Source organism: Mandrillus leucophaeus, unplaced genomic scaffold, assembly GCF_000951045.1.
Source record: "Mandrillus leucophaeus isolate KB7577 unplaced genomic scaffold, Mleu.le_1.0 Scaffold858, whole genome shotgun sequence".
Classification (NCBI taxonomy): domain Eukaryota; kingdom Metazoa; phylum Chordata; class Mammalia; order Primates; family Cercopithecidae; genus Mandrillus; species Mandrillus leucophaeus.
In genome coordinates, this window is record NW_012109341.1 from 423,012 (window position 1) to 436,708 (window position 13,697).

A 13,697-nucleotide genomic window follows, 5' to 3' on the forward strand; every position below is an offset into this window, starting at 1 on the left:
GTGTCAGGAAGGTGGTTGATTGCTTGATTTTGCATAACCTAATTGAGATTATTATTATTTTTAAATGCGGGTTTGTTGTGCTAATTAACTATAAACATATGGTATGTAAAATGCATGCTGCTAGAGTAAATTAATGTACCTCTAACATACATCCATATTTCATAGCTTCAGCCACACAAATAAACCTCCTATGGAAGTGCTGTAAAGCAAACACAATTTTGCAAATTGCCTATCACTAGTAGTAGAGCTGATACACCATTTTCCCATCATTATCCCTGACATTTCACTCACAATGATGATGAGAGGCATTTTCAAATAGAAAATTTCTCTCATGGAACTGATTAATGTGATGAAGTACTGTATAGAAATGAGGGAAAGCACAAAATCTCTGCAATTCCTAATTTTTAATTTTATCTATACGCAAATGTCTTCTGTAACATGAGACTGAAACTAGTTAAATGGAGACCAAGACATCCAAGTCAACATTTATTTTGTGCCTACTATGTTCCAGGTATCAGGTCAGGAAAGAAAGATTAAATAAGACAGAGTACTTGCATTTCCGTAACTCCCTAAGGATTGTCTTCTACTGGATTTCAGCACACACAAAAGGTCCCTAGTACCTTCTTCTGCTCCAGCAACCAGCTTCTACCACAGCAGTAAAGTCTATCGTAATCCCCATATCCTATAACCTCTTATTTAAAAGTAACATGTGAACATCTTATACCCCTTTTTACTTCAAACCCACTACATGTTTTATGTTTATTATAGATTAAATTTTAGGACTTTTGGTAGCCATCTTTTAATTTGCAATAATTTTCCAGAAATTGCTGCCAAAATATCTTCATTTCTGACTGTGAAACTAATCTTGAAAAACACAGTGTCCTAACAGGCTGATGTTTAAAAAAGGAAAGCTTTGACAAAAGCAAAGAGCTATACTTTTAACACCCCAGACAAGTGTCCCATATTAAGTACAGACAAGAGAGAACAGAATGTCCCAGGTGGAAAGGAGGTGAGATCATCTAATTCAGACACAGAAAATTCAGGACATGAACACCACCACTCCCTAACCCCACCCCCATGGCAGACACCACTAATCACATTACTCTTTGCTACTGAACCTGGTATTCTCAACAAATTCTCCAGAAAATCACTAACAATTTATCAGGCTTAGTACCAAAAGAGAAACTTACCTGCCATCTCTTTTCTAGTTCAATCATTTTATTTTATAGGCAGGGAAACAGAACCTAGAGAGATAAAGTGACTTCTCCCAAGATTAAGTAGCCTCTAAAAGGCAGTGCCAGGACTCAGACTTCTGACTCGAAATCAGTTTCCTTTCATCATCACGTCCTTCCTTTCTAATCTGTTGTTAATAGAACTCTTGGTTTTCTAGGTCGTGGATGACTGTTTTATTCCGTATTCATCAAGTGTTTGACCACTGAAGAGTCTATATAATTTATGTTTTATGAAGATTTGCAGCATTTCTGCCTTCCTCTTACCTGGGAAGTATTTCCAAAAAAATAGATTTCGTGATTTGGGGATTTTTACTGCATTGTGGTTTGAGGGCTTATAATCATCTCAGGTGATGTCCCCCCACAGCAAAAAAAAAAAAAAAAAAAAAAGGCCTAATCAAGGTCTATGGGAAAAGATCTGTGAAGGAGGAGAGGGGACTCAAAGTTTTCATTCAATGAAGGCTAATATAAAAGAAAAAAAAGTACCACAAAATGAAGTTAGGCCAGGCATGGTGGCTCACACCTGTAATCCCATCACTTTGGGAGGCTGAGGTGAGAGGATTGCTTGAGCCCAGGAGTTCGAGACCAGCCTGGGCAACATACAGAGACCCCCATCTCTATTTAAAAGAATTTTTTTTGCTCATGCCTGTAATCCCAGCACTTTGGGAGGCCGAGGTGGGCAGATCACAAGGTCAGGAGATCAAGACCATCCTGGCTAACATGGTGAAACCCCGTCTCTACTAAAAAAAAAAAAAAAAAATACAAAAAAATTAGCCAGGCGGGGGGGCGGGCGCCTGTAGTCCCAGCTACTCGGGAGGTTGAGGCAGGAGAATGGCGAGAACCCGGGAGGCGGAGCTTGCAGTGAGCCGAGATCGTGCCACTGCACTCCAGCCTGGGCGACAGAGTGAGACTCCATCTCAAAAACAAAAAACAACAACAACAAAAAATTAATGAAGTTAAAGTAACAAAAGAAAAAGAGGAAAGCAAAATGTTCAGAAAGGAGTAATAGGTCTAGAGAAATTTTCAAAAAATAGAAAAATTGTCCAAGAACGTACATCAAATAATGTTTATAAATACATGAGGAGATATGGCAAAATCAGTTTCTCCAACATGAGCATGTAATCACAGTACTGTTCTTCCCTTTAGCAGGAATCAGGAAAAACAAATTTGCTTTCTTTTAGATTTTATTCTCATTTTTCTTTCCAAAGGTTGGCTTTCTTTTTATTGAGAAGACTGCTTTTTAGCCTGTCAGACACATATGACCTAATCAGAACCTTTCTTCATCAATACACTGAAGTATATAATTATTGTCCACACTTGGACCTTGCAACTATTTCTCAAAACCAGAACCCTAATATTTCCAAAAGTTCTTTCCTAGTAACACAGACTGCCTAACAAGTGACAGTTACTCCAAAGTTGCCTCTCTCATCTGCTGTATTCTGGATCTGTCTTCTTTTGCCCTCTCACCATTTCAAACTCTTGTCCATAGTGGGGGAAAAACAAACAAACAAACTCCTCTCTAAATATGGATGCAACAGTTTTCTAAGGGCACGAATTATTAGGTTGGTGCAAAAGTAATTGCAGTTTTTGCCAATTTTTTTTTAATGGCAAAATTACTTTTTCACCAACTTATACAATTATGCAGTTTTAATCTCTCAGATGTATCAAAAAAGGACCTGAGGAAGAGTTTTACCCCTACCTGGGGACTATATGAATGATGACAGTGACACTGATGGTGATGACAATGCCGACAGCAAGAACCTAAACTTAATACTTGCTGTGTGTTAAGGACAGGGCTAAGCCTTTCCATGCATTATTTCATAAAATCCTTAAGACCTTAAGAGACAGCTATATATTATTGCCATACTCATTTAACAGGTAAGATAAGCTTCAGCGGGGTTAAGTAAGTGCCAGCACCAGGATTAAAACTCAGATCCTTTTTGACTCCAGGGTTCATGCCTTTTCACTCAATTATCCATTTGACATACACATGGCACCTACTGTGTGCCAAACATTGCACTAGATAATTATCCACACCAAAGGCAGTAGATGCTGCTGAAAACTAGGACCTGTTTACACAGTTAATATTTTTAGAATATGTCGGCTATCGCTGCATTGCAAATGTCTATATTAGAAGCATCCCTCAGACAAGAAACAGGAAACCTGATGCCCCAAAAAGGAGTTAAATGAGCTCTGAGAAAACTTACGATATAAATTTTCCCCAAAGCAGAGCTCAAGAAGTCAAGTTTAAAATAGCTTGTGCTACACACTTTTAGAACAAAACCTGTTAATACTACTTAATAGCCATAAAAATAAAATCCATTATATTTGATAAAGTAATCTCAGTTTTGGAAATCTATTTTAAGCAAGTTATATAAAACATGAAAAAACTATATGCATAAAAGGTGTTTATAGCAGTGTTATTTATAGTACCTTAAAAGGTAAAAACAACCTATAGTCCAAAGAGAAGGGAATAATAAATAGCCTGCATATGAAATAATTTAGTTATTAAAGCATAAAGATTGGGTAGCTATGTTTAAAAATGTATACTTATAAGATATAGTGAAGAAAGCAGAATTCAAAATTGCCTTCTATGATTACAAACCTGTAAACAGTACTTTTAAAAAAAGATTAAAAGTGAACACTTTGAAAGTATAGTGTCTGCTGTTTGGGAGGAATCACAGGTAGAGTCTTTTACCCTCATTTTTGGTAACAGTTTCTTTCAGAATTTTAAAATAATTTTCATAATGGTATATACCTTCAAGATTAGAAAGATAAGAACCAAGTGCCAGCTTGCAACAGCAAGTGAAGACATTTACGGCTAAAACTCTGCCTTAATCAGAGGCTAGTCGATTATTCAGAAAACTCAAATAGAAAACTCTTACAAAAAGAGGAAGCAGGCTGGGTGCAATGGCTCATGCCTGTAATCCAGCACTTTAAGAGGCTGAGGCAGGCAGATCACTTGAGGCCATGAGTTCAAGACCAGCCTGGCCAACATGGCAAAACCCTGTCTCTACTAAAAATACAGGGAAAAAAAATTAGGTGGGCATGTTGGCACATGCCTATAGTCCCAGCTACTCAGGAGGCTAAGGCAGAAGAATGACTTGAACCTGGGAGGCAGAGGTTGCAGTGAGACGAGATTGTACCACTGCACTCCAGCCTGGGTGACAGAGTGAGACTCTGTCTCAAAAAAAAAAAAAAAAAAAGGAAGCAGTACCTGCCTGAAGACCATACACGGTGATGGCAACAACAGGGTTAACTTCAAACACAAGGGAAAAAATTACAGGGAAGTGGAGTTTAAAGCAGAATGAACTTAAAAGGCCAGGTAGAGCTACTGTGGACACAAGCCTCATTCTCATTTCAGGCATGGGAAAAATTCCACAGGCATCGCTGTGAAGGAGGAGGTCTACTCACTCCAATAGCTTCTTCCCAGAATCAACACATTCACACAGAACCATCTCTGCCTTCTCCGACACTCCTGACATCCCAAGAGTGACGCAGTAAAGTATGCATGGCATTTCACCAACTAGAAAGGTGATTTACTTTTCTCTACCCTCTGAACAGAGGAAACCAACATTCATAATGACGAACCTGGGGGGCTGCACAATCTCCTAGTGATGATGAAAGATTAAATCAGCCGCTCTAAAACCTAGCACACTGAGAATCACCCAAGGAGCTTGGTGAGATATTTTTTCTTGGGGCTTTGTCCTCTAATTTTGATTTAGTGGGTTTATTTTGGTACTCAATCTGTATTTTCAACATGCACTCTAGGGATTACAGACCTTCAGGAACCACTGGACTGAACTACATATGGTATAATTTTAGTGTTTAATACAGCTCATTGTATTTTAATTTACTAAAATCAATGAATAGTCTTATACCTATTTAAGTAGAATCTCCATTCCCCAACCATGCGAGAAAACAGAATCGGTACTCTACCTGGTAATCCAGCATCCGGAAGCTTGGAAAAAACTGACAAATTCGGGATTCAAAAAAATAGGGGAAAATCCAGAAAATGGGTAGTTCTTTGTGACTGTCATCTAATGGATCACAAGAAGGGAAAAATAATAGTAAATTAAAGAAAAAAATAGAAGGTTACAATAGAAAAACTTCTGCTAGCATGAGAAATTGCAATGATTCAACACATTTAAATCTCATACAAAAACAGAAAATGTTTACCAGAGTGCCATTTCAAACCTGACTATTTCCAAAGGTCAGTGGAAATATTCCTTTATATTGAAATATAGCTACTAAGAGTATGTAAAAGTAACCCATATGTATATTACTATTGTCTAGGTAAGGCAAAGATGTTACCTAAAAAGTTGAAAATAGAAAAGGAGTGTCACTTTTGAGGCACAAAGGTAGTCATGACGTAGTGGAAGGACCTCTGGACTAGAAAGCAGTAAGTAGGCCTTGGGTGTGAATTCCAGCTCTGCAGCAAGTCTTTATCTTAGTTTTCAGGGATGAATCAACCTTGACTGCATCACGGAAGATTCTTAAAAACAGTTTTCCCAAAATTAGTGTTTGTGAGAGACAGGGAACACAGCTATTACTTACAAAGCACCTAGTATAGGCTAGTACTTATTACAGCACTATTACAGCTAAAACTCCAACAGGCTGAAAAGCCTTAATTCAGAGGCAAGACTAATCATAGTGCTTACACTAAGCTATAATAAGTACTTTCTATGTACTGTCTCCTTACAATAATCCCTAGAATTAGATATTATCCCATTTTACAGATAGGGAAACTGAAGCCATAAGCTATCAAGTCCAATGCAGCTAATAAGTGGCAGAACAGGAATTCAAGCCCACAAAGCTCTTTATTGCTTCCCCAATGACACTGACTTTATCCACTCTAATTAGTGGACTTAAAAACAGCAAATAAGTGAAATACTTAACAATATGAGTCACATTTTATATTTCATTTGCATTCTGTCTCCCAAAGCACTATTAGTGGAGAAGCATGATCACAAAATTCCTGACACTCTTAACAAATTTATCAACTTGCGAGCTAGAAAATATTTCTAAAAAATGAATATACCAACTAATTAGATAATTTTATAAAATACTTTGAAGCCCTAAGTCACTTTAAACTGAATAATAACCCCCAGCCACTAGACCACCTCTAGGGCTGGGAATCTGTGTACTGATAACCACAATCAGTCTATGGGATGTCTAACCTCCAAACTCATATCCTGGCAAAGTGTAGAGCCCTGGACCTCAGGCTGAGTGCCTTCTTAGTGTTCCGGGCCAGGCTTCAGGAACAGGGAATATATGGTCCACAGGGCAGAGGTATGTGTCAGCTTTGTTCAAAAATCTATTCCCAGTACCTAAACAGTGCCTGGCACACAGTGGCTACTAAGTAAATATTTACTGAATGAATGACAGCAGTTCACTGCTGTTCTGCATAATGCCCCATTATCCCCATCAAAAACATAGTATTTTTCCTATAAGCCATTAAAAAAAATCCACATGATTAGAATAATACAAAGTATATCATGATAATGAAGTTTGCTGCAACATCAAATAAACCTGTTTTTAAAAAGAGAACTCAAGACATGTATATTCTATCAGTGCTCTGATTCACTGAGCTCAGCTAATATTTGACAGGAAGTAGATACATAGATACATGTTTACTTTGCAGTAATAAATTATACACCTTGGCTTTGACCTTCTTTCCACATAGCAATTAACTTCCTGAATGTAATAGCCAAAGGTTCAACCAAGCCACCAAACGGAGGATCCGTCACCATAATGATTCCTTCGCCTTTATCTTCCTGTAAAAATGCTCTGCAGACTTCAAGGGCAGTCTGGAACAAATAAAAATTCATTTCTAAATTAGGACTAGAGAGAGGCACTTCATCCTATTTGGAGGAGAATGCATTAGACTCAGTCTCACTCTTAATACTGGAAACTTCACCGAGTCATCTTGCCACCGCAGCATCCCTCAGTGACATTCTGGAGCCTCTCTTTGCCCCCATAAGATTTTATCTTTGGGTTCCTTGATAAGCAGGTTTTTAAAATTGCAAATTCAAACACCAGTACTATCAGAAGACTACACATTTCAAATGGTTAAATTAAAAGGCTAAATTTAGTGTCCTAAAAGAAACTCATTACCCATGAAAACCATCTAAAATGTTAAATTCAATTCAACAAACAGAAGCCGGGATGGTGCTAAGCACTAGGGACACAAAGACGAAGAAGACACTGTTTTCCTATCTGGCTTGTCCAATGCCATGAGTTCGTTTAATACCAGCTACAAATTACCAGTTAAATATGCACATGTTTTTGAGTATCAGGCAGACATATTTGAACATGCACTGTGAGTAAATAAAAAATGAAAGTTCACAAATGACAAAGCACATCTGGTCCATGAAACCATGCTATTAACACATTTTCCCAAAGGTTAATTTAAGCTTTTTTAATAATTGCAAAGTAAACATTAACAGGGATATTTAACAGTTTTTGCTATGGGTGAAGTTATTAAGAGATACCATATAACACTATCTCCAGTCAACTGACTTGCAAATAGCTTTCAAGTACAGTCCCCTTGGTATCCCTGAGGGATTGGTTCCAGGACACCCGCATATACCAAAATCTGCAGGTGCTGGAGTCCCTGATATAAAATATTGTAGTATTGTACTTAACCTATGCACATCCTCCTATATAGTTTTAATCATCTCTAGATTACTTATATAACCTAATACAATGTAAATGATACATAAACAGTTCTTAGACTCTATGGTTTAGGGAATAATGACAAGAAAAAAGTGTACATGCTCAGTACAGTCACCATCACCCTCTTTTTTTTCTTAAACATTTCTGATCTGCAGTTTGTTGAATCCACAGATGCAGAACCCACAAATGGGGAGAACTGACTGTACTCATCTACAAAAATAAGTCAACACAGTATACAAAGTGACATGAGATTTAAAAATTTAATGGCATTTTAAACTTTAATAAGCCTATATGTACTTTATAATAAAATATATTTTGTTCTACTGCTAAATCAATTTAGAAGACCCACTGATAAGAGGAAAACCTTTTTCCCTAGGAGAGTCTTCATTAATTTCCTATTGGAACTCCTATAGCAGAGGATGACTTGTCAAGAAGGTTAATCATTTTTCAAGTGCTGTCTGGCACTTCCTTAACCTGCTTACAAGAACAAGGACTGAAAGCACAGATGATGATATTGAAATCTTCAAACTCCTTAGAGTTAAAAGTAGAAAAGAGAAATTACACAAGTAAATGATGTCTAGCTCCTAACCTAACTTTAAAAATATTTTTAAAGGATTTTTTTTCCAGGTAAGAATCAATGGCATCATAGCCCAACACGAGTTGCTGATTGTCTTAATGTTGATCTTCTACAGGAAACAGATACTTGCTTACACCACCAATGTTCACAGTAATTTGACTCTTTATCTCAGTTATCATTTAAAAAGTGCCCGGCAATTTAATTAGCCATCCTCTCTACATACTTTAACTGACTTTGCCATTAAGGCCGATGACATTTTTTAAATACTATATGATTTGCAATGAGAAATCCTATGTGGGGAACTCCCACTTTTGAATCTAGTGGACTGTAAAATGCTGAGGTGTACTAGCAGAGTCTTCTATTCTCCTAAGCACCCTGGAGAGCCTCACAGGCACTGAGCGGACACTTAAATACTTAGTGATTGATTAGTGGATGGTAAATCTCTAGTGAAAAACTTGACTCCGGGAGTAGGTAGAAAAAAGGCAGATAGTAAAATCATTAAAACAATGGGTTTCTGCAGATCAATCTCTATAGCTGCAGTGCTATTTAGAGGTTGCTGCTGAAATATAGAGTAAGAAAAGCCTGAGCTGGACGACTCTTTTCTTCAGGGAAGATAAAGTGGAGCTCAATCTTGGCAGCTTCTTCCAACCATTATTGTAGAAACTTATAAGGTAATGCTGTACACTTCCTATAAGCTACAAAGAGTTTCGAAGAAAAACCCTAATTACCTGTTACCCTTTAAAAAAATAAAAAATTGCTAGCCAACCTTTAGGTATTTAATTTTATCCTTATTTTGTATTTATTGTTCAAAATAAAAAGCAAAACCATAGTATGGTATTAAAACAGACAAACAACAAGAAAATCCTAACTCACTAGTGTAGCATCAAGCAGTGATTCAAACTCGATTACTTCCTCATTTACTACGACACAGCCCTGACCTCACCTGACGTCAAGGTCCTGTGGTTTCAAGTAGGCTGGATACTGGATACCGCCACATCAATATCCTACCAGCCCCACAGACTCAACCTTTCCAAACTTCACTTCCCTCTGTTTAGATGAAAAAATACAAATCCAGGCCATTCCACCAAGTCAGCTTGGACTTCTCCCTCAGTACAGTCTTCTCACTGCCTCTGTGAATGCCTAGACAACCCAGTTCTTTCTTCTCCTTTTCTCACTGCCACTGTCCCAGCTGAGAAGTCCCTCATCATCCACTGGCAAGTGACTTTCAATTCCCACCTGCCTTCACATTCACCTCAACAGTTCTCAATTCTTAGTGATTACCAACCATATAAACGCTTTGGGAAACAGCTGAAGTACATCTAATTATAACTGCTGTTTATTTCAATACCTTGCTTTAATGGCTTCACAGCTGAAAAATATTAATATATATCCCAATGCTAAATTGATTCAAATGGAAGGAGTGCTATACTTACTAAATCAGGGGACTCATTTTTCAATCCCAACCAACAATTTAACATTTGTTTTCATTTCCTGAATGCTGACTTTTATAAAGTCTTGCTTGGTTTTCATCCTCCTATCATTAGTTAATATCTCAAAGCACAATACATAGTAAGCATGGTTCACAATTTTTACAAAATTGATATATATGCATATATTTATGGGTATGCTTCAAAGTGTCTTGATAATTTCACAATATTTTTGGCCAGCGTCCTGGCAAGTGTGATTACTTGGTTGGTTACAGATTTTATTTTATAATAGGCCTGACACAGAGCTCAAACTAAATGTATCAGCTCTACTATGCTGTTTATTCTGTGACATTATTAGCCTCATATTGAAAGAAGCTTTTTTTAAGCTGCTGTCCTTTTTTATTTTTAAAGATCTTTTAGTTTTTAGAGCAGTTTGAGGTTCACAGAAAAAGTGAGAGGAAGGAATAGAGATTTTCCGTACACTCCCAGCCCTGACACATGCATTTAATTACAGTGTGGTAAGTCTACAAAGGAGAACTTGACCCTCTGGGGAGTGGGGGTCGGGGAAGGCTGGAAGAAGTGATTTGGAACAAAGTTCTAAAACATGAGTGGAAGTTATCAAGGCAAAAGACAGCGGAAACCGGCAGGAACAGCACGGGCCTTCCCTGTGGTGCAAAGGCGTCTGACCAGTTCCAGATGAAAGCCCTGGTCCCTGAGCACAGACAGCAAAGGGGAAACAGGGAGTGGGGAGGCTAGAGTGGAAATCGGGGTCAGATCACACAGAGCCCCATGGGCCTTCTAAGAATATGGGCCTTCATCCAAAAAGTAGTGAGAAGTCTTAACAAGGGAATAATAAAATCACCTCTAGGTGCTCAATAAACAGTGAAAGAACAAAAATAAATACCAGTAAATAGTAGAACAGTCACAATTTGACCTTGAGGGAATTTAGCAAAAGAACAAGGGAGGCACTGTGAAATCTGTTATTCCACAATAAGAGAACAATGAGATAATGGTCACAACTCTTACCTTTCCATCAAAGAAATGATGGTTAAACATATTATAATGGCAAAAGCTATCTTCCATATAAAACTGTGAATACCTGTAAAATAATTACAGAGTTATTTGCCCAGTCACAGCGATAGAGTAAACAAATATAAGCTAAATTTTAAAACTAAAAATCACACCTTTATTTTAAAAATTTCATCATTCTTTAGTTTTTTGAAATAAAGAATAATTTCCAAAAATTTCAGGTAATTTTTAACAGTGAATAAATAACAAACATAAATGATTTTCCCATGTTTAACCAGTAGTAAAACTACAGAATACTCATATATAAAACACACATGTTCCTATGTACCAGGAGGTTACACATAAACAATGAGGTTACTGACAGATGATTATGCAATTTAAGCTTGCAATGGGTTGGCAATTAAGATACATCTCTCATGGTTAATAATTTTAAGGAGAATACTAAATCAACATTTCTGCTCAACAACTGTTCATTTATTTTCTTCTGTAGGTGATTTTTTTTAAGTATTTAATACAGACCAGGCACAGTGGCTCACACCTGTAATTCCAGCACTGTGGGAGGCTGAGGCAGGCAGACTGCTTGAGCTAATGAATTTGAAACCAGCCTGGGCAACATGGCAAAAGCCCATCTCTACAAAAAATACAAAAATCAGCCAGGCATGGTGATGCATGCCTGCGGTCCCAGCTACTAGGGAGGCTGAGGTGGGAGGACGGCTTGAGCCCAGGAGGCGGAGGCTGCAGCAAGCCAAGATCACACCACTGTACTTCAGCCTGGGCGCTACAGCCAGACCATGTCTCAAAAAAAAAAAAAAAAAAGATAATACAAATTACAAATTTTTTTTTTGTCTAATGCAGGCTAGCTTAATAAAATATGCTTTTCAATATAATAGGAAAAGCATATGGATTTCGTATTTACTAAATTAGTGTGAGGAAAGAGGAATATTTATTTACTGATAGAATTATTTTGTTTTGCTAACACAGTATTTTAAAAAGCCACTGGCAGTGAATGAGAGTACCACCTTTGGGTATTAACATTTTATAAATTCCCGCTAATTTACTAGGAAAAACTCATATCACATTATGACTTAAATCTGCATTTGATTACTTACACGGCAGAACTTTCTATATTTCTTAACTGTATTTGTACTGTCTGTCCATATGTTTTCCCCATTTATGTATCTAGGTCTTAATGTCTGTGTTGCTGATTTCTCAGTTTTCCATACAATATAGAAACCTCTTTGTTATCTCAATAGGATTTTGAACTTCAACTATTTTATTACACATAATTTACATATGAATCACATCGTCCTTCTTGGGAATTTGTAACCTGGTGAAAAAACTGAAAAAAATCTGAGACACATCCTTACTTACTACGACTTCTTGAACCGAATCATGATACTGGCAACTTCTTTGCTTGTGTTTCTACTCAGTTATCCATTACTGTCTGTAACTGATCGGTCGCCCATGGTGAGTATTTAATGTAAGGGCAGCACTGGTTTATCCTCTTCCCATTAACTGTGGCTAACAGCACAGGCTCCATAGTCGGATGGTCTGGTTTCAAACTGTGTGTCTCTCGCTTACTGACTGGATATCCTTAGTAAGTTATTTAACCTTTCTGAGCCTCAGTTTCTTCATCCATAAAATGGTAAAAGTAATAATTTCTACCACATAGGACTGGATAACAATGAGATAATGTATGTAAAGTACTTAATACAATGCCAGCTACATAGCATGTACTAAAATGTTAAGTACTGTTACTGTTATTTTAATAATTATCAGCTGTAAATATTTATGCCTTAATGCCCCTAATATTAAGAAATTATGTTTATGTTCACCAAAAATAATCCAAGCCTCTTTCTTCTTGTTCTGTGGAGATGGACAAAGAGCTGCCAACCATTCTCGGTGTAATATCCTTTAATGTCATTTAAGACACTGTTAGCACATTTCCTAAAATATAAATTTGCGCTGAAGAAATAAAAGGTTTAGATAACTGGAAAATATTTAAACTATATACTGTAACCTAATGAACATTCCAAAAATTGACTGTAGGCAATGTCAAATGACCATTAAACAAATATGTCTTCCTATTTAACTAAATTTCACATAACTGCCTTTAAAAAAGAGTGTATTAGTACTAGTACAGCCATGTGTAAACATGGTATCATTTGAGGGTTTTCTTCTCTCTTGCACTGCTTTATGAGTATGACCAAAGGAAAATACAATCCCTTTTTAACTTAATCCATATTATTTTCATTCCTTCACAAAGATACAATAGTCATTTTTAAAAATTAAAAAAAGAAAATTTGATTTACATGAAATTCAGCACAGCACACCTGTCCAAAACATTCTGGGCAGCAGTGTGCAGAGGCAGAGAGAAAGAAAAGCGAAGATTTCAGTTATAAGTTTCCATCAAATACATAATTTGACAGCATAATTATTCATATTTTAAATTATGAAAAATCACTCAACTCTGCCCTCTTAAAATGAAATTGGCCACAAAGAATTATTCTCTCCATTGAATAACGCAAACAAAACCAATCAGAAATGCATGCACTTGAAAAATGCTCAAAAGGACATTCATTTGGCCATTCATTCTCTTTAAATGAGAGTCAGTTACCAAGTGTGAAACATGCTCTACACACAGGAAATGTAATCAAGAGCTGAATAAAATTAGTTCATGAAATGAACCTAAGAAATTCATTTTTTGACATAACTTTATTTGGATAATAGTTTGCCAAATAGAGTTTCACATCTTTC

The 13,697-nt window shown here is 36.8% G+C and overlaps 1 protein-coding gene across 1 annotated transcript in view; it reads right to left on the bottom strand.

Annotated features, from left to right (window-relative positions):
- ZCCHC4 (zinc finger, CCHC domain containing 4) overlaps window positions 1-13,697 on the bottom strand; it is a 53,569-nt gene that overhangs the window by 13,555 nt on the left and 26,317 nt on the right. The window contains exons 6-8 of the mRNA XM_011968730.1: window positions 10,938-11,010; window positions 6,889-7,039; window positions 5,169-5,269 (exon numbers count right to left, since the gene is read on the bottom strand). Coding sequence (XP_011824120.1) covers window positions 5,169-5,269; window positions 6,889-7,039; window positions 10,938-11,010 — 325 coding nt within the window. The remainder of the gene's footprint in view (window positions 1-5,168; window positions 5,270-6,888; window positions 7,040-10,937; window positions 11,011-13,697) is intronic.